The sequence below is a fragment of the Trachemys scripta genome, chromosome 19 (assembly GCF_013100865.1).
Source record: "Trachemys scripta elegans isolate TJP31775 chromosome 19, CAS_Tse_1.0, whole genome shotgun sequence".
Lineage (NCBI taxonomy): Eukaryota > Metazoa > Chordata > Testudines > Emydidae > Trachemys > Trachemys scripta.
This window is the reverse complement of record NC_048316.1, coordinates 15531274-15557872: the sequence shown is the minus strand read 5'-3', so window position 1 is coordinate 15557872 and position 26599 is coordinate 15531274. Positions and strand designations below refer to the sequence as shown.

The 26599-nt window shown below is 48.3% G+C and overlaps 1 protein-coding gene across 2 annotated transcripts in view; it reads left to right on the top strand.

Moving 5' to 3' along the window:
- PAX7 (paired box 7) overlaps nucleotides 1–26599 on the top strand; it is a 153159-nt gene that overhangs the window by 86938 nt on the left and 39622 nt on the right. For both annotated transcript variants that reach the window (XM_034753640.1, XM_034753641.1), the window contains exon 7: nucleotides 1025–1224. In XM_034753640.1, the coding sequence (XP_034609531.1) occupies nucleotides 1025–1224 (200 nt within the window). The remainder of the gene's footprint in view (nucleotides 1–1024; nucleotides 1225–26599) is intronic.

Here is a 26599-nt window from a genome sequence, read left to right as displayed (position 1 = left end):
GAAGACCCGTGGCGGGGGGTCCTTCCGCCCTGGGACCTGCCACCGAAGTGCCGGGTCTTCGGCGGCAATTTGGCGGCGGGGGCCCCCTGCCGCCGAAGACCCCAGGCCCCCTGAATCCTCTGGGCGGCCCTGGGCCAGGGGGATGCTGGGGTTTTATTCAAAGGCCGTCCAAGTCAGTGGTAAGTCCCCTGTTGACTCTGATGGGCTTTGGATTGGGTCCTTACAAAGGATCTTACAACCTTAGGGACCTCAGACCAACATCTCTTCCTGCCCTGTGTTTCCTGCATATTTCTTTATAGACTGAATTGTCCATAACATCCCTTTCTCCCTCATCTGCTCCTCCCCAGCAAACTGTGGGGAGCAAGGTGTCGTTGGAGAAGGAAGATTTAGAAATATTGGGGAAAATTTGGGGAAACGCTACTGGAGCTTTTTCAGGCGACTCGATCTCCAGACCTAGGGGAATAGAGAACGCCGAATGGAAAAAATCTGTAACCCTCTGGTCTAGACCTACCTGCAAAAGGGAGGCTGGTATTGTAAAAAAGAGAGAGGTCCTGAGATCAGGAGCAAGGGGACCTGGTGGAGAACAGAGCTCAGTTCCTGCTCTCCATAACTGCAGGGAGTGAGTGTTTGCTGGCTGCATCTCAGACTCCCACATAATATTCCAAGGAGCTCAGAAAACTGCCGCACAATTTTTCCATTTGTGCTCATGTGAGACCCAGGCCCAGGATAGCCAGGTTGGCTGCAGGTCAGGACTGAGGTGCATTGGCAGAGCTGGTGAGGGAATGCTGGGTGTTGGCCAGGGTCAGTTCCTTATTGTTTGGAGAACATTACGTTCAATCACAATTTTGGGAAAATTAAAGAACAGAGGGAACTATATTGAAATCCCGCTCTGGTCTGTGCCAACTCCCTCCTCTCCCTGCTGTTATCCTCAGCAGCCCTTGGGCTCTTCCCCACTGCCTGATGATGCAGGCGCGGCCCCGGGTCATGTCTCATGAATGTTTCCCTATGAATGATTTCTTCACAGATGGGAGCAGCACCGTGCACAGACCCCAGCCCCTGCCACCATCCACCATGCACCAGGGAGGGCTGGCAGCCGCTGCCGCCGCTGATACCAGTTCTGCCTACGGGGCCCGACACAGCTTCTCCAGCTACTCGGACAGTTTCATGAACCCTGCAGCTCCTGCCAATCACATGAACCCTGTCAGCAACGGCCTCTCTCCACAGGTACACAATGCTCTTCCATTCTTCTTCTCCAAGCCAGGAGCCTTTGGTGAGCCCAGACCCTATGGGAGAGGGCAGGCTCTATGCGATCGCTGTCCAACACTATTACTGAACGAGTTGTTGTTGCATGCTCTCAGGGAGCCCAGATCTGTCTGTCCGTCTGTCCATCCATCCATCCATCCATCCATCCTGAGTTTATTGCCACAGCATCTGAGCATCTGCAACCTGTAACAAAGCTCAGATCCTGTGTTTGAGATGTCACACTCTGCTCCCAAGTATCTAGAGACTCGCTTGAGTCATCAAGTTGAGGGTTGGCTGGAACAGGGTTAGGGGGGTTATTCCAGCCCATTACAGAGGTGGGCCGGGCTTTGAAGTTCCCATGCCCACCAGGGTCTGAACTTCCTCAAAGGTCAGGGATGTCTGGGCCTGGGATTTTGGTTCCCAGTCTCTACCAGGAACTAATTGTGATGTAATCGATTTTCTTTATGACCCCATCATACATAAGAAGAGCTACATGAACTGTGAGAGAGAAAACACATATTCCCCATATATTTGTTCAAATAACAATAGAGCACATCTGTATTGAACTTACCAGGCCAAACTCATACCTGGTGCAACACCACTGATCTCCAACTCCCTTCCTTGAGCTCCGTATAGAATGTGGGACTCCTGACAACCATCCCCTGCCCCAACCACTAGACTAACCTGCCACTAGACTAAGTACTGGGGGCTCAAATATTCACAGGGCTAGATCCACAGTTGGTGAGCGCCATTGAAGTCAATGGAGTTATAAGGATTTCCACAAGCTGAGAATTTGGCCCACCCGTCTCTTACACTAGCTCATCTGGAATATTAACGCTAATTTTCTGTCAATCCAACATACCCTCAGCCTTGTCAGACAGAGCATTTAATTCTCTTAGAATCATAGACTATCAGGGTTGGAAGGGACCTCTGGAGGTCATCTAGTCCAACCCCCTGCTCAAAGCAGGACCGATCCCCAACTAAATCATCCCAGCCAGAGCTTTGTCAAGCCTGACCTTAAAAACCTCTAAGGAAGGAGATTCCACCACCTTCCTAGGTAACGCATTCCAGTGCTTCACCACCCTCCGAGTGAAAAAGTTTTTCCTAATATCCAACCTAAACCTCCCCCACTGAAACTTGAGACCATTGCTCCTTGTTCTGTCATCTGCTACCACTGAGAACAGTCTAGATCCATCCTCTTTGGAACCCCCCTTCAGGTAGTTGAAGGCTGCTATCAAATCCCCCCTCATTCTTTTCTTCTGCAGACTAAACAATCCCAGTTCCCTCAGCTTCTCCTCATAAGTCATGTGTTCCAATTCTCTTCTTCTCTGACATGTCATACTTTGGCTGCCATATGCATGTTTACTTTTAGCGGTAGTAAGACACCTATCATATGTTAATGGGTGACAATAATGACTTGTACTCACATAGCTTCTATTATCCTGAAGGATACCAAAGTGCGTTGCATTCTTGCTCTTTCCTATCACTGAAATACAACTATCTGGGAGGTGATATATGGCTGTTATTTAAGGACTTGTCTACACGGTGGAGTAAGGTGCACTACAGGGTTTTGATTTCTAAAGTGCACTAATGTATTGCGCATTAACTGGTCCATGTGGACCCTGCTGGTGTGCACGGAAAGCTTGTTAGTGTGCTTTAACATAGTACCGGGTCACACAGTAAAAGCGTGCTCAGCAGCACTGTTTAAGACAGGAAGTGCAAGATCGTTTATTTAACTGCAACTACAGGGAGATTTTCAGCAGGTGTTTGAAATGAAAAGGTTGAAACTGTTTAGTTTAGAGAGGAGGCAAATAAGAAGGTAGAATAGAGGTATATAAAACAGTTACTTGTCTAGAGAAAGCAAATATAATACAAGAATGTGTGGATAGTCAATGAAACAATACAACACATTCAAAACTCATACAAGGACAAACTTTTAACACAATGCATAATTAATAGGGCTGGTTGGAAAAACTTTCACTGAACCCTTTCCCATTGGATAATGCAGTTCTGTCAAAATCGTGTTGATTTTGCTGAAATTTTATTTAGGAGGAAAACAGCAACAACAACAAAGTTCCAACAATGCTGAAATGTCCCAGTTCATAGATTCCTAGGTTCCAAAATCAGAACAGACCAATTTGATTATCTCATAGACTCATAGACTCATAGACTCATAGACATTAAGGTCAGAAGGGACCATTATGATCATCTGGTCTGACCCCCTGCATGCTGCAGGCCGCAAGACCCTTCCCTGTACTCTACCGTTGAAGTCCCCAGTCCTGTGTTTTAGTGACTTCAATCGGCTGAGACCCTCCTGCTAGTGATCCCTGCCCCATGCTGCGGAGGAAGGCGAAAAACCTCCAGAGGCTCGGCCAATCTACCCTGGAGGAAAATTCCTTCCCGACCCCAAATATGGCGATCAGTAATACCCCGAGCATATAGGCAAGAGTCTCTAGCCTGACCCTTGTTGGCCATTATGTTGTTCATGTACCATTGCTTGGTTTTCCTTGACTACTATGTTTTATCATTAAACCATTCCCTCCATAAACTTATCCAACTTAATCTTAAAACCAGACAGGTCCGTCGCCCCCACCGTTTCCCTCGGAAGGCCGTTCCAATATTTCACCCCTCTGATGGTCAGAAACCTTCGTCTAATTTCTAGCCTAAACTTCCCCCCGGCCAGTTTGTATCCATTCGTTCTCGTGTCCACATTAGTACTAAACTGGAATAATTCCTCTCCCTCCCTTGTATTAACCCCTCTGATATATTTAAAGATAGCAATCATATCCCCCCTCAGCCTTCGCTTTGTCAGACTAAACAACCCAAGCTCCTCTAATCTCTTTTCATACGACAGGTTTTCCATTCCTCTGATCATCTTAGTCGCCCTTCTCTGCACCCGTTCCAGTTTGAGTTCATCTTTTTTAAACATTGGAGACCAGAACTGCACACAGTACTCCAAATGAGGTCTCACCAGTGCCTTATACAACGGAAGCAGGACCTCCCTATCTCTACTAGATATACCTCGCCTAATACATCCCAAGACCGCATTGGCTTTTTTCACCGCCACGTCACATTGCCGACTCATAGTCATCCTGCGGTCCACAAGGACCCCTAGGTCCTTCTCCTCTTCCGTTACTTCTAACCAATGCGTCCCCATCTTGTAACTAAAATTGTTATTATTCGTCCCCAAGTGCATAACCTTACACTTTTTACTATTAAATTTCATCCTATTTCTAATACTCCAATTCACAAGCTCATTCAAGTCTCCCTGCAGAGTATCCCTATCCTCCTCCGAGTTTGCAACTCCTCCCACCTTCGTATCATCCGCAAACTTTATCAGCCCACTCTTGCAATCTGTCCCGAGGTCAGTTATAAATAGATTAAATAAGATGGGTCCCAAAACCGAACCTTGAGGCACTCCACTAGTAACCTCCCTCCAACCCGACAATTCACCCTTTAATACGACCCGCTGCATTCTCCCCATTAACCAATTCCCTATCCACCTCTGGATTTTCATATCGATCCCCATGTTTTTCATTTTAACCAATAGTTCCTCATGGGGTACTGTATCAAACGCTTTACTGAAATCCAGGTAAATTAGGTCCACCGCATTTCCCTTATCTAATAAGTCCGTTACTTTCTCAAAGAAGGAGATCAGATTCGTTTGGCACGATCTGCCCTTCGTAAAACCATGCTGTAATTTATCGCATTTGCCATTAACCTCAAGGTCCTCAACTAGTTTCTCTTTCAGAATCTTCTCCAGCACCTTGCACACTACTGATGTTAAACTAACAGGCCTATAGTTACCCGGGTCACTTTTTTTTCCCTTTCTTGAAAATAGGAACCACATTGGCTATTCTCCAGTCTAACGGGACTACCCCCGAGTTTACAGATTCATTAAATATAGTCGCTAATGGGCCTGCTATTTCCCGCACCAATTCCTTCAATATTCTCGGATGAAGATCGTCTGGTCCACCCGACTTAGTCCCATTAAGGCGTTCTAGTTTTGTTTCTACCTCGGATGCGGTAATCCCCCATCCCGTATGCCCCTCTGTAACGGTGCTAGTATCCCTAATACCTTCATTGGCCTCATTAAACACCGATGCAAAATATTCATTGAGATATTGCGCCATGCCTAGATTATCTTTAATCTCCTCTCCGGCTATAGTCTTCAGCGGTCCCACTTCTTCTTTCTTTGCTTTCTTCCTATTTATATGGCTGTAAAACCTCTTACTATTACTTTTAATTCCCCTCGCTAAGTCCAACTCTTCCCGGCCTTTGGCCTTTCTCACTCTATCTCTACATTCTCTGACTTCGCTAAGGTAAGTTTCCTTACTGATCCCTCCCCTCTTCCACTCTTTGTACGCTTTCTGTTTTTTCCTAATCGCCCCTTTCAGCCGGTCGCTCATCCAGCTCGGTCTAAGTCTCTTGTTAAGTAATCTTTTTCCCTTTTTGGGGATACAGGCCTCTGACAGCTCTTGCATCTTTAACTTAAAGTAATCCCAGGCTTCTTCTGCCTTTAGGTCCCTTAATACGTTTGCCCAATCCACTTCCCTTACCAGTCCCCTTAATTTGTTAAAATTGGCCTTTTTAAAATTATAAACCCTAGTCTTTAACTTAATTCTGGTACTCTTTCCATTTAGTTTAAAGCGAATTAGCTCATGATCACTGGAGCCCAAGTTGTCCCCCACTACCACTTCCTCAACAAGGTCCTCACTACTTACCAGAATCAAATCTAAAATGGCCTCCCCCCTCGTCGGCTCAGCTACCACTTGATAAAGGAATTGATCCGCAAGCACATCTAGGAAGATCTGAGCCCTATTATTGCTACTAGCGTTTGTTCCCCAATCTATATCCGGGAAGTTAAAGTCCCCCATAATTACACAGTTTCTATTAGTATTTACCTCCCTTAATACATTAAACAATTCCTTATCCATATCCTGGGTCGATCCCGGCGGTCTATAGCACACCCCAAGCACTATCCCCGGAGAGGCTCTAGTAGTACTTTTACCCAGCTTGAGTATTGCCCAGACGGACTCTGTATTATCTATTCCATCCACTATTATTTCTTTACAGCTTATTTCACTATTGACATACAATGCCACCCCCCCCCCTTTACCTTTATCCCGGTCTTTCCTAAACAGCGCATACCCCTCCATACCTGTGTTCCAGTCGTGACTGCCATTCCACCATGTTTCAGTTATTCCTACGATATCCGGTTTCAATTCTCGGACCAAGAGCTCCAATTCCTCCATTTTATTACCTAGGCTTCTCGCATTGGTGTACAAACAGCCTAATATATGTCGTTTAGCCTGTCTCCCATTACTAGCACTGTATGTTGCGCTCCTCTTTGTGTTCGTCCCCCCTGTCCCTCCTATGTCCAATCTCATTTCCCCGGCTATGTCTCCTCTTATTACACTCAGCTTTTCAATACCGGAAACTGGCGTGGAGATTAACTGTGCATCTCCCAACCATCTCCCCAAACTTCCTAGTTTAAAGCTCTTTTGATAAGATGAGCCAGCCTCCCTCCCAGAAGTCTATTTCCTTCCCTACTCAGGTGAAGCCCATCCCGCGAGAACAGGTGTCTGTCCCCGAAAGCCTCCCAGTGGCCATACATCCCAAAGCCCTCCTTATAGCACCACTCCCTTAGCCAACTATTTATCCTCGCAATCCTATCAGCCCTTTGGTGCCCTTCCCTCGGAACAGGCAGAATCCCACTAAAGATAACCTGAGCCTCTATCTCCTTGAGAGTCTTCCCCAGCCTGGCATAATCTCCCTTGATTCTCTCTAACGAGAACCTAGCCGTGTCATTCGTTCCCACATGAAGGATTATCAAGGGGTTCTTACCTGCTCCTTTCAGGATCCTTTTCAACCGCAGGTCCACATCGCGTATCTTTGCACCCGGTAGACAGCACACCCTTCTGTTCTCCGGGTCCGCCCTGGTCACAGGCCTGTCCAATCTCCTCAGTAAAGAGTCTCCAATTACATACACCTGCCGTCGCCTGGCAACAGTGCGATCTAGTAATCTAGTCTCCGATCCCTCTAGTCCTGACCTGTGTCTGCTCCTATCTTCCCTTATGCTCCCCCTTATGCCTTCCTGTATCCTCTGGTGGCCCATAATTGGTGCTGTCTCCATCAACTCCTCCCCCCTCTCTCTCGGACTAGCCGCTCTTCTCTTCTTCCTCACCCTCCCACCTTCAGTCATCACCTGCTGCCCCTCTACCTCGTTCTCCAAACACTCAAACCTATTCCTGAGTTCTATTCCCCCCTCACTGGCCCTCCTTTTCCTTGGCCTACTTCTCACAGTCACATGCCTCCACTTCCCTGGATCTCCTCCTTCCATTCCCCTCTCGCTGTCATCTACTACTGCCTCCTCCTGCACCCTAGAGCCTTCCTCTTCAGCCCCGCCTTGCCCATCCTCCATCAGCTGCTCAAACCCCCTCGTCTGACCTCCTATATTACACAGATCAGAGAACTCCCCCGAAACAATTCCCGTTTCAACATTTGTGGAACTAAATGTGTAGAATTTTTTGGTTTTGATATTTTGTTTTGAAATGATCTTTCCTTTCAATTGTTTTGTATTATATTATATATTGTAATATATTTTTAAAAAGTCAACATCTAAATGAAATATTACAATTGATCCAAAACAATATTTTTTTCTGAATTTTCCAGCATGGAGAATTTTGAAATGTTTGGGTTTGAGTCTGATTCTGAACAAAGCCACATTTTGAAATGTCAAGATTCTTCAGGAAATGAAATTTCTGTTCTCCACCCATCTCCAATAATTAGCCTGTGGAACCCATTGCCACAAGAGATCATTGATCTCCTTGGAGATGTGACAACTTACAAAAGCTGTCCCAGAGTATGGACTGCTCAAGAAATGCACTAACAAAAAAAGGAGTCTGGGTAGGGACCCCTTTATGACTCTGCATATAGAGAATAGGTGATGGTATAATGTATCTAAATATATTTGCCTGATTTGGGAATAACTACATTACTCGGAAATGAAGAAGCCTCACGTGTGAGCTGCCCAGGTCATCTCAAATGCATTCCAATACAACATTTACACTACACCACAGTATATCTTGATTCTCCACCATTTGTTATGGAAAAACTTCTTTTAGAAATGTTTTTTAAAGGATCGCTGGTATTAATAATACTTAGCTTTTATACAGCACTTTTCATGCATAGATCTCAGAGCACCATACAAAGGAGGTCAGTATTATTGTCACCTTTATATATGGGGAAACTGAGGCACAGAGCAGGGGCACGACTTGACCAAAGTCAACCAGCAGGCTAGTGGTAGAGCCAGGAACAGAACCCAGGTCTCCTGAGTTTCTGTATGGTGCTCAGCCCCTTGTCTCCCTGTCATTCTTCATAGCTTTCTGCCTTTAAGCCATGCTGTACAGACCTGACAGAGTGGAAAAGGTATAACTGCTATATTTTAGAATCCTTTGAAAATTAGAGTGGGTCCAAAAATGTGTGTGTGTTGGGGGGGGAATCATGGAACATGTCAAACATTTCAAAGTGATTTTCATTGCACAGGTTTCAAAAAGGAATGATTTTTCATTGATTTGAACTTTCTTTGCAAAGATTTGTCGTGAATATTTTTGGTTTAGAAAGTTGTCTCTTCCTCCTCTTTCCCCTCCTCCCCCCCATTTTTTCTTTCCCCCCACCCCTTTTGCTGCCCTTGTTTTCCATTTTCCATTTTGCCACTGAAAAGGGTCATACGGAGTTTGGATTATGGGCATGTAAATTGCAGCATGCATGCGTAGGTGCTGGAAGTAGGGGTACTGCTGGACCCCCTGGCTTGAAGTAGTTTCCATTATGGGCAGGGTTTACAGTTTGGTTCAATGGCTCTCACCCCACCCCACCCCGTACAAATTGTTCCAGTTCCCCTGCATGCACTAGCATTCTGCGCTGTAACTGTCCTATGTAGGCCCTGCAGGTGCAAACTATAAGGTACCTAGCTTGCACTAATGCAGTCCTTCCAAATGGCATAAAACTCCCATTTCTAGGTGGTTATAACTCTCGTGGTGGTACAGCACAATGGGTGCTGGTGTGTGGCGTAGAAGGTCATGGGTCCTGTTCCAGTCAATACTGGTATGTGTACGCTGTCAAAATGATAAGTTATGTAAGGTTAAACCTTCCGCTGGGGCAGGGCTGAATATTACCTCTGGTGTGATTTTGTGGGGGAAATAAGGAAACATTTCTCTGGCAGTTGGAATTTTTTAAAAACATCAGCGGAGTAAAGCTAGACACAGCTTGGAGATGCAAGTATATATTCTGGGATTAATGGGCAGAGCACAGGTTAGATGATCCCAGGCACAAGTTTATCAGGTGCTTTTGTAATTTATTACATGGACATACACGGGGACAATATCCATGTGATAAATTGCACAAGCGTGTGGTAAATATGTCTGTTGTGCAATGCTCGTGCAATTTATCCCAGGCCTGTGACTGCATGATCTGCTTGCTGGTCCATCTCCCTGGGATAGTCCAACTGATTGAATAGGTTCATTCAACCCTACCCGAGAAATGGTTCTTTCTATGCTTACCCCAACTCCATTACCCTGCCCTCGGGCCTTGGAGGTGAGTCCTGGGCCAATAAAAGCCTTTCAATACTTAAAAATGTAGAGTCAAAGATCTTGCAGCTTTGAAGAAATAAGAGCTTTATGCTGTTGAGAAGGGGAGATTCCAAGCACTCACTTCTAACCCTAGAAAGGCCCAAGGTATCTGCATATAAATACATGCAGATTTTTGTGTCTAAAAAACTTGTCTTGGGTTATTTTCTGGGTGTTTTACATGCGTTAGTTTTACTTTGTCTCTGCCCTTCTGAGCCCTGCACAGTTGGACTTGTGGCAACCAAGACCCCGGGTCTTACAGGCAGAAGGATACAAGAAAGAGTCCCAGTAACGGGAATGCCTTTTCCCTAACATATTTGGCACATGCAGAATACATGATGGGGTGGGGTAGGGTAAAGGTTTTATTGGTACTCATCTGGGGATGACCTACCTAACTCACTTGTGAGTAATGCGACCATCCACAGCCCTACAGATAAACCTTTTATGCTGATCTATCTATCTATCTATCTATCTATCTATCTATCTATCTATCCCCATACACCCCCTCTATCTCTCTATCTATCTATCTATTCCCATACACCCCCTCTATCTATCTATCTATCTATCTATCTATCTATCTATCTATCTATCTATCCCCATACACCCCCTCTATCTATCTGTCTACCTATCTTTCTATCTATCTATCTATTCCCATACACCCCCTCTATCTCTCTATCTCTTTATCTATCTATCTATTCCCATACACCTCCTCTATCTATCTATCTATCTATCTATCTATTCCCATACACCCCCTCTATCTATCTATCTCTCTATCTATCTATTCATTGTGGCATCTGGCCGCTGTCGGTAGGAGTAAATATCCAAATGAAAGGGGTTTTAGGAGACTGAAAAAAGTTAGAAACTCAAGCTACGGCGGGTGACTTGTATGAGCTGCAAACAGACAGTTCTCTGGTTTCATCCCTCAATAGCAGCAGGGGGGAGCTTTCTTTGCAGTTGAGACAAGGAGAAACTGACGGGGGTGGGGGAGACTGGACCCTGAGTTACAGCCAGAGCCCTCTGCATTTGCTGCCACAGGGAACGCTATCCGATTACCCCTGGATTGGGTATCGCAGCCAGAATCCACCAGACGGGGTTGGTGCTGGTAACTGAAATTCTATAGGCCGGGCACGGTTTTTCCATTTTCACGAGAGAGAAGGGGGATTAGATTTGGCCTCTGCAGGCTTGACACACACACCCCACACCCCCGACAGAGGGAGCAGAAGCTGCTGAAAGTTTTGCCTAGAGCCTGTGGAAAATGGCGGCGCTTTGTGTTTGTTTTTTCTATACCTGGTGCGTGTCCGTGCTAATGATAGCGCTGACCAGTGATGTGCTGTGTAATCAGCCTCCACGCAGCACTGCCAAAGCACCTCCATACTCAGTCACCGCGTCCCCTGTTAGTCTGATCCTCCTCCCCCCCACCCGGGGCTCTGCAGTCCTAGCCTGCCACGCACTGTGCTAGTCCAGCTCTGGCCCTAGGTCACTACACAGCCCCCAGTCTTGTCCTGCAGCTTTCCCTGTATTCCAGTCCTGGGACCTCCAGAGGGCGATTGCTCAGCTGTTGCACCTCAATCTTGACCCACGGCAACCCTTCATGTTCGGGTTCAAGGTCCTCATCACAGCTGTGTCAAAGCACCTCTGTCTTGACCTGCAGCACCCCCTGCTATTTCTGTCCTGAGCTTTTCCTGGGCAGACACCAAATCATAGAATCATAGAATCTCAGGGTTGGAAGGGACCTCAGGAGGTATCTAGTCCAACCCCCTGCTCAAAGCAGGACCAATTCACAACTAAATCATCCCAGCCAGGGCTTTGTCAAGCCTGACCTTAAAATCTCTAAGGAAGGAGATTCCACCACCTCCCTAGGGAACCCATTCCAGTGCTTCACCACCCTCCTAGTGAATCTATAGGGGAGCCCTTTTTCTCCTCCCACCACTAGACAGAGGCTGGATTAAGACCCCCCCAAAAAAACTCATTTTACATATGACAATCCACATAAGAGAACTAATCACAATGAGATGAAGGATAGTCCGACGTCAACCCAGCTCCCATTTCGTACCCCATCCCGATCCTTAATGATAGAGCTTATGGTAACTTGAGAACTCATCTGTGATGGTTTTATGCTGGGGCGGCCTTGATAAGAGAGAGGCAGCTAACGACCATGCTCCGAAGGCTGCCTGTTCAACAAACCTAACATCATAGGCCAGCCAGCTGCGACCAGATGAGTCATCATGCATCTGTCAGACTGGATTTAGAGGCTACAACACTAGTTAGGAGAAGCTCACAGCAGACCCAGAACTTGGATCTTCAAGGGCTATGTACCCATCAGTTTCTAAAGGTTGCATCTCTAACCCCAGAAGTCAGAGAGTCTGTCGGGCTGAACTGGTGACATCCTTCCACCAGGCAGATTTTGAGCAGAGCTCAGCAAGGCAGAGAAGAGGAAGAGAGACAAACCCAGAAAGAGATTAAAAAATAAGATCAGGTGACATGTTAATGCTCTAAAAGAAATGGGCTGCAGCCCCCAGCAGCTGGAGCTGTGATCTCACCAGTCCTTGAAGCCTCAGAACTAGGGGAGGTTGAAAAATGGTGGGTGGGAATTTCATTAATAAATTTCCAAACATTCCAAATCATTTTTGTTCCACAGATTCCAGAAAGGAACAAAACTGTGTTGGCTTGAAATTTCCCACAATTTTAATATGAAAAATGATCATTTTTGAAATTTTTCCTTCTTTCTTTTCCCCCCTTTTTTCTTCTCCCCATCCCCTTTCCGCTTTTCCTTTTTGCCACTGAAGAAGTGGGAGAAAGAAGGAAGAAAAGGGAAAACAATAAACCAAAATAAACAACAAAACCAAACCAGACTCAAACCATAAATAAGGCGACGTTTTTTCGCTTTCTGATTTCATCCAAAAAGGAACATTTTTGAAAAAAAAAAGTATTTTGAAAAAAAGTCATTTTTCAATGAAATCAAAATTCATTCCAAAAATGTCAATAATCTACAATAATAACCAAACTAAGCACCTTGACCTTCCTCATGCATCACACCACAGCTATGTCAAGCTTCACACTGACAGCAAGGATAGAACTCAGATCCTTCTGCTCAGAAACCCAGACCCCTGCCACTTGAGAATCTCCATTTGTGGTCATCAATACAGGGCCTATGACACACAGCACCGCGTCTATCCATTAAGGAGAAGCAGTGCACAAATACACTAGCTAGTGTATTATAATTGGGGCCTGATCAGTGCTTGGTTGACAGACTCCTAGAGAAGTGCATGGCACTGCAGGAACTGGTATAGGGGACTAAGTAAGTTACTGTCTTCCCACTGAGCGACGGAGCACAGTGTTGCTGTCTTCTTGACAAGACATAAAACTGAGTATCCACCACTCATGACCATGGAAGAGTCCCATGGTGCTTTCCATGAGAGTAAAAAGCTCTGGCCGTGTTGCTTGCTGGCTGAATTTCAACTTGAGTAATCACATTCTGTCTGCTTAAATGCCCTGGTAGTTTTAATTAGATGTTGTTCTTCACTTCCTGGCTGGGTGTCTCTGCTACCCTGTCATGGCTGGACTTCCACCCCAGATGTAGGTACCATTCTGTGATGGGTGTAGACATCCCTGTGTAGCATGTTGGGATCTTTTGGGATGGAAAAGGCTATTAAAATATAAGGGATTCTGGATTTATTGCAAACGTTTCTGATCACTGTATATCTCTTTGCTATGTCTGCAATGAATGGACAACAAGAATGCTCATCGAGATGGCTTGCTAGCTAACAGGGTGTCGTGTCTGTAAGGACAGTGGGGCATTTGCCCTTCCCATCCATCTGTCTTTGATACAATGCAACTAGTTCTAGATGGTTTAGGTAGAAAATGATCTGTCATTATATTGGTCTATATAAAGGGGCCAGGCTGGGGAAACGGGAGATGACCAGCATAGCTTGGTGACTGTCTTAGCCAACATCTCTCGGTTATCTAGGGAATAAGGCTATATGACATATTTTACATTCAGCTACATTGACATGTTTAGTTGTTTCATAGAATCAACAGAAATATGAAAATACCAAAATGTTTGTACTGTTTCACCTGCAAAACGCTTCTCCTCTAAGGTTCCTTTACAAGGCAATTGATGTATCTAGCTCTTTGTACTGGTGCTCACCACTGTAGTATCAAAGCTGGGCGCTACTTTAGATTGACTGCCTTTGAGCCTTTGGATGGCCAAACTCACATTGCCCTGCTATGGAGGGAGGGATAGCTCAGTGGTTTGAGCATTGGCCTGCTAAACCCAGGGTTGTGAGCTCAATCCTTGAGGAGGCCATTTAGGGATTGGGGGCAAAAATCTCTCTGGGGATTAGTCCTACTTTGAGCAGGGGGTTGGACTAGATGACCTCCTGAGGTCCCTTCTAACCCTGATATTCTGTTTCTTTCTGAGTCCTCTAAAGTGTTCTGCAGGCCCACAAAGTCAACCTGAGAAATCAAGACAATATCAGGATTAGTAGGAAGCTCAGACACCCTCTCCTTGTGTTTGTTGCTTTTGTTTTTTCAGGGCTATGGGTGGCTTTCACTCCACATGTCACATTCATCCCTAGTGCGACTCCACCACTGAGTGGTCATGTGGCTAAGCCATGAGACTGAATGTTGCGAGACTTGGGTTCCACCATGTCTGGCTTTGCCACCATTTCTTGGGAAAGTGACATCACCGCTCCGTGCCTCGGTTTCCCCATTAGTAAAATGAGGATAACACCACTGAGCAACCTTTGAGGGTGTTTAATATCTCTGACGTGCTTTGCGATCTGTGCGTGGCTGTAGTAGTGGATGTGCAGTGTTGCCTTAATGGTGTTTCCGGAGAGAGGTTTGAGGCCTGGATCTGAAAGTTGGCATTTGTCAGTGATTTTGATGCTCATGCACCTTTATCTTTCTGAGGGGTGAGCGGCAGAGCCTTGCGGGCAGGCTCACCCTCATGAATGGGCTGCTTCTGCTCCTTATTTCTCTCCCAAGTGTCCGGCTTTCCAGGCTCCGTTTGAGTGGATGGGCCTGGGCGGTGCCTCAAGGTGACCTTTGCTGATCACACCGGGCCATGTGGCTAATTCAGCCCGGCCATTTGTATCTCCTTCACATTGTGTTCCTGTCTGTAAAGCTGTGTGAGGCTTCTCTCATGACAGCCCACAAACTAAGAGCTACACGGGAAGCTACGTAGCAAGGGCTGTGAGGGAACCGGCTTGACAAAGCCCTGGCTGGGATGATTTAGTTGGGAATTGGTCCTGCTTTGAGCAGGGGGTTGGACTAGATGACCTCTTGAGGTCCCTTCCAACCCTGATATTCTATGATTCTATGAACCTCAGCAAGGCTGCCAACTTTCCGGGGGCGTCCTTTCCTAGCAGCACAGGATTCTGACTGGAGAGCCGCACAATGAGTTGAGGCCATGGTGCTGTCCTCATCCCCAAACCCACATCCCTCCTGGTCCCTGCCTGAATCTGTCCACCTATGCAACGTGTCATATCATTATCTAATGCAGGGGTGGGCAAACTGTGGCCCCAGGGGGCCGCATCTCTCTCCCCAGATGTTTTAATCTGGTCCTTGAGCTCCCGCCAGGGAGCGGGGTCTGAGGCTTGCCCCACCCTGTGCGGCTCCCGGAAGCAGCAGCATGTCCCCGCTCTGGCTCCTATGCATAGGGGCAGCCAGGGGGCTCCGCACGCTGCCCCCACCCCAAGTGCCGCCCCTGCAGCCCCCATTGGCCGCTCAGGCACTGTGCAGAGCCGCCTGGCTGCGCCTCTGTGTAGGAGCCGGAGGGGGGACATGCCACTGCTTCTGGGAGCTGCTTGAAGTAAGCGTTGCCCGGAGCCTGCACCCTTGACCCCCTCCTGCACCCCAACCTCCTGCCCCAGCCCTGATCCTCCTCCCACCCTCTGAACCCCTCGGTCCTAGCCTGGAGCATCCTCCTGCACCCCCAACCCCTCATCGCCAGTCCCGCCCCAGAGCCTGTACCCCCAGCCAGAGCCCGCACCCCGCACCCCAGCCCCCAATTTTGTGAGCATTCATGGCCGCCATACAATTTCCATACCCAAAAAGTTTGCCCACCCCTGACCTAGTGCTTCTGTCCTCCTGACCCATCCCCCTACGGGTTGCCTACTTTGCCCCCTACCTGCGGTCACCTCCCGCTGTAGGCTGCCTCCTTTTTTTGACCTTTCCCCCCCCCCTCCCCCCCAAATGCACCGTCGTTTTAAAGAAATAGAACAATGGGTGGGGCTGGAGAGACATCCTCAAGCCCCGCTCCACCACCCGCTTCCTTGCACTGTCTGTAAAGGATGGAGTCAGCATTCTGTCCTGGAAGCGAGAAGAGGAGCAGAAGCTGGAAAGGAAGGACATTCTCTGCCATTTTCAGAGAGGCTCCTGGTTTGCTAAGAGGAACCATCTCCTGCAGTCCCTCCAGCCAGCACAAGGAGTGAGTGGGTGGAGAGGGAAGGGGGCAGTAGACAGATGACTGAGATCCTCCATCCTAAAGATTAACCCAGCTCTGACCACCTGCCCTCCATCATCTTTGAAGTCTGGACACCAGTTTTGCAGCATGATCTCTGTCTACGCTTCAGCTTCTCCCATCTAGGGCCCAATCCTGCTCCCGCAGCAATCCGCCATACAGTTTCTGTTGATCGCAGTAGTTCAGAACCTCGCTCAGTCATGGACCGGAGGCTGTAACCATGCTGATGCCGGTGGAAGGATGGGTTTAGCCATCTAAGTCCTTTTCGGGAAGCCTGGCAATTGGGAGGGACATGGCGCCGGGTGGTGAGAGGGGTTAGTGCACAGCGCCTGGCTCCAGAGAGACAGCGCTCGCTCATTCAGTGACACGAAACCTCTCCGTCTGGTTCCTTTTCTTTCTTTTTTTTTTTTTTGTCGGAGACACTGCGCCTATAATAAGCATTTAAAATGAGTCTTGCTGGGATGGGGGGAGGGGGCAAGATTTGGAGGGGGGGGTTAAATAGCAAAGAATTAGAAAAAAAAATCTGATGCAAATCACTAGTAGAGAGAAAATTATGTGCAATTACCCAAGCGCTACTGGGCAGCCTGGCCCACCCCAACCAACAAGATCCCATTAACAAGCAGAAAATAAGATTGAAATGGTGCGTAAAAGAGCTGAAAAATGAATTTGAATGCTGCATTTGTCCACAATTACCCCCTCGTTCACACATATTTTATTGCCATTTTTTTATTATTCTTAATCTTTCCATCCCTCAAAGCAGATTGGGAACATCCTGGCATTACAGTTGCTGAGGGAGGACGCATTAAGGATTTCCCGTTTCCCTGAAAGGAGACCCTTCTCTCGCTCGAATTTTAAAGGGTTGGTTTTGGAAGGATAAGGATTCATTTCTCCGGCTTATCTTAGTGTAGAAACATGTTCTTTTAATAGTCTTTAACTCTGACGCTCTTCGGTGCCATCCCACACGGGCTTTTTATTTTTTTTTCCTTTCCCGCTTTTCTCCTGGTTTCCTCTCCATCCCTTTTCTGTCTTTCCTTTCACTTTTGCTTTCTTTTAACCCTCTTTCCCATTCTTCCCTCCCCCCTCACCCCCATTTTCTCCTCTCTCCCTTTCCCATTCTGGCCTCCTTCCATTCCGTTTTTTTCTCTCCCCTTCCCATTCTGTCTGTCCATTTACCTTTCTCCTCTCTCCTTTTCTCTCCTCTTCCCACACGCATCCACCTCTCCTCCCTTCCCTCCCTCCTGTCCATTATCCGCCTTTGAATTCACTCTGCAGCCCTCCTACCCTGCTGTTATGTCCGGTATTTATCTCCTGTGTCTCTGGGGGAACATTATTCTCCTGGACTTAGCTGAGGACTCTCTGATGCACAGGCCACCACACACCTGGCCCCAGTCACCAGACCCCTTGGAAAGCTGCTACCGCTCCTATGTTTTTTTGATTTGCGAGGTTGGGCTGCTTTTTCCCAGAGACGAGAGCATACGCAAGTCCCATCGAGACACTGCATTTTGTGGAGTGTGTGCCTGTGATCAAATCACTGTATTTTAGGAAAGTGGGGGGAAATTGAAACTCACTTTTTCCCCCTCGGAGAGGCTGGCTTTACTGATCCCTTTGGCATTCTCTATCGCTCAGTATCAAATATAACTCTGTCTCTGTAAACTTTCAACCTACGTGGCCCTGCAAAGCTTTTCCCCTCCACCCCCTCCGCTAAAGTTTTTACCAAACAAAGCCATCTGCTCTTGTCAATTAGACGCCTCAGCTACAGGCTACGAGGAAAAGGGAGAACAGAGTATTTTTCTCATGTGAAAATAGACACGTATTTATTTGACTGCTTTCTAATTACTTTGTTTATAGGGGCGAAAGGAGTGGGGGGGATTCAGATGTGGGGGGTCCGAGACACCGTTGCAGCCCTTACATGTTTCCTTTCAATGTTTCCCATATGGTCAAACCATAACAATTTCCCATAGGCCCATTCAGTGTTATTGCCTCACTATATATTACCTAGGTGACCCGTACAAACGCTGGCCCCGATTCTGGAAAAGCTTCCACACAAAAGTGAGTAAAAGCATCTGCGGAGTCTGGCCCTGCGTCTCATATCCCACCCAAGAATTATTAGGTGTGAAACTACAGCCAAGATGTCAAAACCGGCCTAAAGGATTTAGGTGCCCAATTCTCATTGAAACGGAGTGCCCCAATCCCCTAGGCAGCGTTGATCATCTCACCCTAAAATATTACTTTAAATACATTCAGAATAGTGTGACTTACATTCTAGGCATTATATAGATCTATCCTATATATGTACATACATATATATGTCCTGATCCTCCTTTATGTTACACCGGCAGAGTAAAGATGCATTCGTGCCTTCTGTAAATGAGAAGCAGGTATACACACCCCGCGTGTGCCCGTAGAGTGAGAGAGAGAGTTTTGAAGGACTATTAAGACATACAAGCATGATGAACACTGAACCGTTTCTGAGAAAATAGGGCCTGATCCCGAGCCATTGAATGCAATGGAAGCTTTGCCATTGACTTCGGTCGATACAGGATCAGCCCCATAATTCCCATGTTACGTATTAAACTAAGTAACAAGAAAAAGGGGGAAAGAGGAGAAGAGAAAGAGAGAGGAAGTAAAGGAAGGGGAAGGGGAAGAGCAATGAAAGAGGACAGAAGGGATGAAGGGGAGAAGAGAAAAAGGTCCCACGTACAGTCCTCATATGACCTATGATTACTCCTAGTTATATATACAGTAGTTCCCGTAGATAATTTTAATCAGATTCCTCTAGGAATCCTGAACCTGTATCCAAAGGTCTGACTCACGCAGAGCTATGAATTGCCCAACACATTTAAACAATACTTCCTCTGCCTCGTATTGTAGCAGATCTTGGGTTTATGATGTGAAGCCAGGCCAAGGTAGTGCTGATCACATCTACCACAAGGAATCTGGTGGCACCTTAAAGACTAACAGATTTATTTGGGCATAAGCTTTCGTGGGTAAAAACCTCACTTTTTCAGATGCATAGAGTGAAAGTTACATCTGTACAGCTAGAATTGCATTTATATGGTCGGTAGTAGCTGAATCTAAGCACGAGCTGTGTTTTTTTCCCCTGTAGGTTGGCTTGTTCGAAATCTGTCTCCTCTGGGTTATAGAGAGAGAGGGCGGGTGAGGGAAATAGCTTTTATTGGACCAACTTCTGTTGGTGAGAGAGACAAGCTTTCGAGCTTACGCAGAGCTCTTCACCAGGTCCTCTGGGTTTTGTCTCTTCTCTGGACGGGGGTGGTTAAGAGTGATTGAGCCCCTGACTTGGCTGGTAGACATGGACGTGGAGAATTCAAATGCCGGATTTGCCCTTCTTTATGATTATTAAGGGAACTTGAGACAAGGCAGGCAGGGCAGATAGAGGGAGAGAAAATGAGAGATTAGCAATTAATACAGACTCCATACGGGTGACAGGCATTGCCAAGCGACCTTTGGAATTCAGAGGCGAGCGTTTTACCGCAGGGCTTCAATAACCCAGGGAGTTGGGAGCTGGTGCTGAGCTGTGAAAGGGAATCAGAAAGGCCACAGTGTGGAGAAAGGTTGTCCAGGAAGGAGGACTCCTAGATGGAGGCCCTTAAACAGAAAGAATGCAAGAAGATAAATAATTTGACTATAAAGGCTGTAGTGCGTGGGTGAGTTCATGTATGTGTGCGTGCGTTCCTGGGTGCACGCGTGTGTATCCGAGCGTGCATGGAGGGGAGGGGCCACATGCGCATGTACATGCGTGTTCCAGTTTCAATAGTCCTTGGAAAAAACGAGAGGATCATGCTGGCAGCTTGCTTCCAGTGGATTCCGTTTTAAGCCCAGCTCTGCTCCTTATCTTTGCATGAGCAGGGCCTGATGCACAGGGGTTACACACAGAAGGGTCTGCACGGCGCATTCATTTCCTTGGGTGCTGCAGATACTCAGCACCCCTTCGGATCAGGCCCTAAATGCTACAGTGCAGCTTTCTTGCGTTGGCCAGGGACCAGGCACAGAGCCAGCCCAGACTGTACATTGCAACTGTTAGTGAGTCAGGAGTTTTCCCTCCCACCTCGTAAAGCGTCAGCTTTGCCCCTTTACCGTCCCCGTGCAGGCGATAAGCCGCGCTGTGCAATGAGTTCGGAGCCTCGCTTTCCCCAGAGCCGAGGCCCAGCATTGGCGAGGTTAATACAGGTGCTTGGTGGTAATGGAAGGGGATCGGAAGAAGCACTTTCCTTTGCTGCAGCGCCAGCCCTCCCCACTGCATCAGACAGAACCTTGCAACTGCCCATCATAGGGAAGCATGTTTGTCATTGACGTGAATCCCAACTTCACCTCCCTCCCAGCCCATGCCAGCCTGCTGCTGGGTACTCCTGGGAAGGACCAGCCTCAGGGATGCAAGGCCTTTGACCAGAGGTTGCAAACAGCTTACAAGAAAGCTTCCCCCCACCCCCGCTCCCGCCATTGCATTCAAGCTTCCTCCCCATTTACTTGTTGAGCGCCTCCTCCTGCAACAATGCTTTAGCGCAGTGTTTCTCAAACTGGGGTCGCCACTTGTGTAGGGAAAGCCCTTGGCGGGCCAGGCCAGTTTGTTTACCTGCCCTGTCCGCAGGTCCGGCCGATCATGGCTCCCACTGGCTGTGGTTCGCCGCTGCAGGCCAATGGGGGCTGCTGGAAGCGGCGGCCAGTAAGTCCCTCAGCCCACGCTGCTTCCAGCAGCTCCCATTGGCCTGGAGCAGCGAACCGCGGCCAGTGGGAGCCATGATTGGCCGCACCTGCAGACAGGGCAGGTAAACAAACCGGCCCGGCCCGCCAGGGGCTTTTCCTACACAAGTGGCGACCCCAGTTTGAGAAACACTGGTTTAGCGAGTCGCACAGGTAGGGTGGGTGGGTGGGTGTGCTATGGGGCGGGGAGGTTGCATGGGACATCAGCCTTTGGAGTGTTGCAGAGGGGCATGAGGGTTGCCTTCATCCCCTGGGGGGTATAAAAGGGCAGGGTTGCGTGAGCCGTTGGAGCGTTATGGGAGGGGCGATTTAGAGGGAGGCTGTGTCGTGTTGTGCCCTCCCCTCTGTAACACACACAAGACAGGAGCTATGCAAGGTAGCGCTGCACTGCTCAGCCTTTGCCCACTATGGGGCCAGTTTGGCCAGCCTTTCTGGCCCCAAATTGCATAGCTGGGGGGTGGGCTGTGCAGGACCTCGCCACCTTGCATAGACATTGGCACAGAGATGGCCCTAAGGGAAGCAGTGTGCATGCAACTGGGCCTCTTCCTGAAAGATGCTTTCTGCCCCCCATCAGACAGGCATGCAAGAGATCAATTTACAGCAGGGGCTGAAGATCCGAAATTCTAGCAGGGCTTGGGGTGGGCAACTAGTAAGGTGATCAAAGGTGTGGATGGTCTTAGCTCCCGTGATAAGCTGGAGCCAGTCCTTAAGCCTATTCAGTTGGGAGATGAGGGGGATCTTATTGCAGGGAATAAGCACCTGAAAGGAGATCAGAAGCCACACAGCAAAGGGGTGGTGGAGGAAGGATCTAATCTTGCTCAGCCGCAAGAGGAAAATCCACAGGATACTCCTGGGAATTTGCAAGGAAATATACAAGGTTTACGCAAGGGGGTTGTTGCTGGCAGGGAATGGCCATCACCAGAGTTTGCCCTGGAGCGACCGAGCCAGTGAACAGCTTGGAGCCCAAAGAGACTAGATGTTTTGCGGTAAAGACGCTGGTCCCCATTCGGCCCTGGGAGGTACTCCCTCTCTGAGCCATAGTGGCAGCGGTTGAGGACGGCTGGCTCTCCTTCCTCGCACGCCCGGAGTAGGGCTCACCTGGTGGGATGATGGAAGGGGTCTCTCCCACAGAGTCCATTTGAATGGCAAGGGGTGGGCCTGGGCAGAGCTGTGTCCGTGACCCTCCTCCCTGCTCCCCCTGCATCTGGTGTTTCTAGGACCCCCCCTGGGATAACGCCCGGGGAGCGCTGTGAAATCTGGTGCAATGCAGCAATGGAAACAAAGTGCAGAATGGTTCAGGTCTTGTCTGGTCGAGTCTCACCTCCAGATTCCCAAGCGAGGCTCAGGAAAATGCCTTTCTTGCTATCACTATTATTATGTATTCTTTGTGTTACCGTAGCGCCCAGGCACGGACCAGGGCCCCATTGTGCTAGGTGCTGCACACACACAGCAAAAGGATGCTCTTTATGGACCATACACCCCCATCCAGGCAGGGTTCCAGCTCCTTGGTGCAGCTCAGAGCAGGGAAAAGGGCATGAGGGGAGAAAACCCAACCCCATATCTCCCACGGTCAGTCCTCCTCAAGCAGCAGGTGTCTGCCCGAGAGCGGACAGCTCCTCCTCCACGCCGGCTGGAAATCCACCCCCACAAAGGTGCCAGGCTCTCTGTTTGCCCACTCTGCCAACAGCCCGGCTTGATGCAGTTCTCTTAAAACAGCCCCTACCGCCTCTTTAACCCTCCAGTGGCTTTACATAGAGCGACCTGGAGAAACCCCTCAGAGGTGCCCCAGCCACCAGGGAGGCCATGTAGGGGAGAGGGAGAGAGTGGGGCCAGGTGCCCAGGGGATCCGATGTGGCACTGAGAAAACCCCACACCGCTCTTCTTCTCTTCTTCCTCTGCTCCTTCCTCTCTTCTGCCCCTTCTCTCTCCCTCTCCCTTCTCTCTTTCCTCCCTCTCCTCTCCTTCCATTTGATGTCGAGGAGAGCTGTCTGCCACTCCAGCGTCTGTACCGAGAAGGGATGAGAAGTTTCAGTGAGCGCTCGGCGCCTCTCCTTTGATCCATGTCCTGAGGCCTGCTTGACAGCAAAAAAAGCATGGAGACAAAACGACTCAGTCAAAGTGATTCCTGACAACTGTCTCCCTGAGATAAGGAAGCTCTCTGTGTCTTGTGGGTTTTTTTTTTTTAATACCTCCTCTCCGTTTCCATAAGAAGCAGTCACTTTAAACCAGAAGAGCCAGGCAGCAGCCAAGCTGCAGAGAGAACAGCGATACAGAGAGAGCCTGGCTGGGGTTTATCGTGTTTCCCGTCTTCCCCTCTTTCCAGCCCCCCCCCCGTCCCCATTTTCTTCCCCTCCTTTCTAATACGCTGCGATGGATGCTGTTGGTTACCCCGGCGCTGAGTTTAATTACGTGCTGCAGAGAAAGCCCAGCGAATTTGCAGGTGGCAATAACATCAGTGGGTTATTCTGTTCTATCCTAACCACAGGGAAATGCCTGCATTCAAAGGGTAGGAGGGGGAAAACCTTTACATTCTCTGACAATAACCAATCCTTTCAGGGATCGGCAGCAGGCCTGCTCATTATTAGCAGGGCATTATGGCCTGCCAGGCGCTAAGTGGCCCTGAAAGCTGTTCCCCCGCTGGTGAGGAGTCCCGGGTTTGTACGCACAGTTGACGCTTCTTACTCAGGAAGCCTTTTTTTCTCCCCTTGCCCCTCCGGGCTGCTCAGTGGAATGAGTTTGGCAGGGCTCAGCTCAGTGCATCGCCGACGCTAATCTGCATTTTGAGGAAACGCCGCCATCTTTTACGCGTGGTTGAGGAAGCAGGAAGGCGCCGGGGGAGGGGATTGGATCAGATTCAGGCCACAAGCAAGCACCAATGCAAAGGCCGGGCCTGGCCCTGCGAAGCGCCAGGCGGACAAAGCTAGGGTCGCCAACCCTCCAGGATTGTCCTGGCATCTCCAGGTATTAAAGCTTAATCTTTAATGAAAGATTATGTCACGTGATGAAACCTCCAGGAATGCGTCCAACCAAAATGGGCAACCCTGACCAAAGGTGCTTGGTTCCTCTCAGGATCAGGACCACAGATGGGAGCAGATCTGATCTCCCTGTCAGTCAAGACAATCCCTCAACTCGGAGCAATGGGATTTAGGAGAGGGGACAGCCCATGTGTGGTGGAACTTAGCTGGACCTTTGCAGTGGGACGTGGCCAGGCAGTGCTGATTTGGGCAGATGAAAGAGGATAAATTTATTGTGGCTACAAAGCGGCAAGAGGAAATTAGGGGGTGGAGAGAGAAGAGGCAAGCCCTTGTTTAGCTGGCAAGGGCAGATCACGCTGCCCCATTCCCAAGTCTAAACACACCGCAAAGGAGTTGGATCTGCGCTAGCCAAGCAGTAAACCCCACGAGACAAGGAGGAGATCTCACAGCCCATGGGCCTGGAGAGGTCGTGCTCCTTTGAGCATCATCATCCGACCCCTGGTCTAGACAGTATTTGGTCCTGCCATGAGGGCAGGGGACTGGACTCGATGACTTCTTAAGGTCCCTTCCAGTCCTAAAGTCTATGAATCTATGAATCCATGGCCATGGGAAGATAGCCCAGGCAGCTGGGGATTGTGGTCTTCTGGTTCGCTGCTGCAAGTGAAAGGGGACAGCGGGCACTGGAAATCGGAGCTCATTGTGGGGCAGCGTGGAGCCTCTGGAAAGAGTTTCTCCTTCTTTTCTCTGCTTGAAATAATGAGGCTATTGTTGTGCCGGCTGCTCCAAAGTCAAATGCCATTAATATGCGGGAATAGTAGGGATGGCTGGGAGAGAAAGGGAAGCGAGGGGGGACAAGAGGAGGCACAGAGGTAGCGCGAAAGAAAGAGAGAGCGAGAGTCCCTTCCCCCCTCCCCAGAACCGCACTGCACTTCGCTGATAAACAGTAAATATCGGGGAACGGGATTTCCACATTATCTGAGCGCGGCAGAAAATCAAAATTTCAGTCTAAATCCGAGGAGATGAGGCTCTAAGCTCCTCCAGCTGATACAGACGCCGAGCCCGGCTAGAGAGGCTCAGGAGGCGCCAAATAACATTTTTCATTCAAAAAAAAAAAGAGGAAAGAATGAGAAAAAAGAAAGGAAAAATATTTCTTTGGCTAAATTGCAGGAAGGGGGAAGAAGAAGTGAGAGTGGAGAGGGGTCAACCAGCAATACCTGAGGTTACGAACTCTTTCTGATGGGAAATTGTTAGCTTGTGTGTTGGGGGGACAAGAAGGGGCTCATATTTGAGGCAGCCCATCCAATGAACTTTCCAATATGCTACCACGGATCAGCAGAGTGTTGCTTGGGGATCGACCTGGAGGACACTCACAGCTGCTTTAGGATGATGGCAAACCTTTAATTAGTGATTAAAGTGTTCAGCTGAGCACAAATCCAGGCTCGAATTAGGAGCCACATGGGGTCTCCCTGACCCCAAAAGCCAATGACGGATTCTGCGGCTCAGTCGGGAGCGCAGTTCCATTGGATATAATGAATCTCTCGGCATTGCGTGCCGATAATAGCGCCGTCACGCCGCTGCTTGTGCCGAGGAGGATTAGACAGCGTCTTTGACTGGGTAACTTAACACCTCGATCGAAACTGGTGCCTTTGCCAGGGGAAGTGGCTGGGATCTGTTCTAGGTGGGCACAAAAATCCACTCCTCAGTTTACCTGTAACTGCCGTAGGCAAAAAGTGGGAACTAATGAAATCTAGCTAGCCAGCACATGGCGTCTGTAACACTCTCACAAGTAGAGGAGATTACCATGAATACAACAATGGGTAACTGTGGTCAAGCACACAGGGTCAGGAGCCAGGACGCCTGGGTGATTATGGCCAAAAAACCCCAAAATGCTGCAAATAATCGTGTTTTTTAAGGAATTTGCTCCATCCCAGTTCATGTTTCTTTTGTAGCCACTTTCCGCGAGCATTTCCTAAGTCCGATTTCTAGGCACAGAGGGACACAGGCAACCATTGACTGTCAATGGCATTTAGACTACTAAGTGCCTAAATCCTAAATTTGAAAATTAGATTTAGGCTCCTAAATCAGGTAGGCATTGCAACGCTGAGCGCAGCAACACCTAAATCCTTTTAAAAATCTGGGCCTAGATGCTTTTGAAAATCCCACTAACTTTTAAATATGTTTAAAAATCTAGCCTGTTTCAAAAATGACATAAGCACTTTAGAAGCCTAAGTCTCGTTGGAAGTCAGTGGAATTTAGGCTCCTAAACACGTCAGACTCTTTTGTAGATGGGACCCAGGCTCCTAAGTAATTTAGGTGCTTGATGCGCTCAACTTCATTCCAAGTCAGAGTGAACCTCAAAAAATGGAGCGATTCATTTTGGATGAGTACCCAGGAGTTCAGATGCTTATTTGAAACACTTGCTTTAGCTCTTGGATTAGCAAAACTGGGCTGGACAGCTCAGCTTCTATTATGGGATGTTGTCACATCTGGTGGGACCCAGAAGCAACATAATAATGGGAACATATATTCATCCAGCCTCCAAAAAAATATTCAGTCCAGGTTCATAGCAAAGG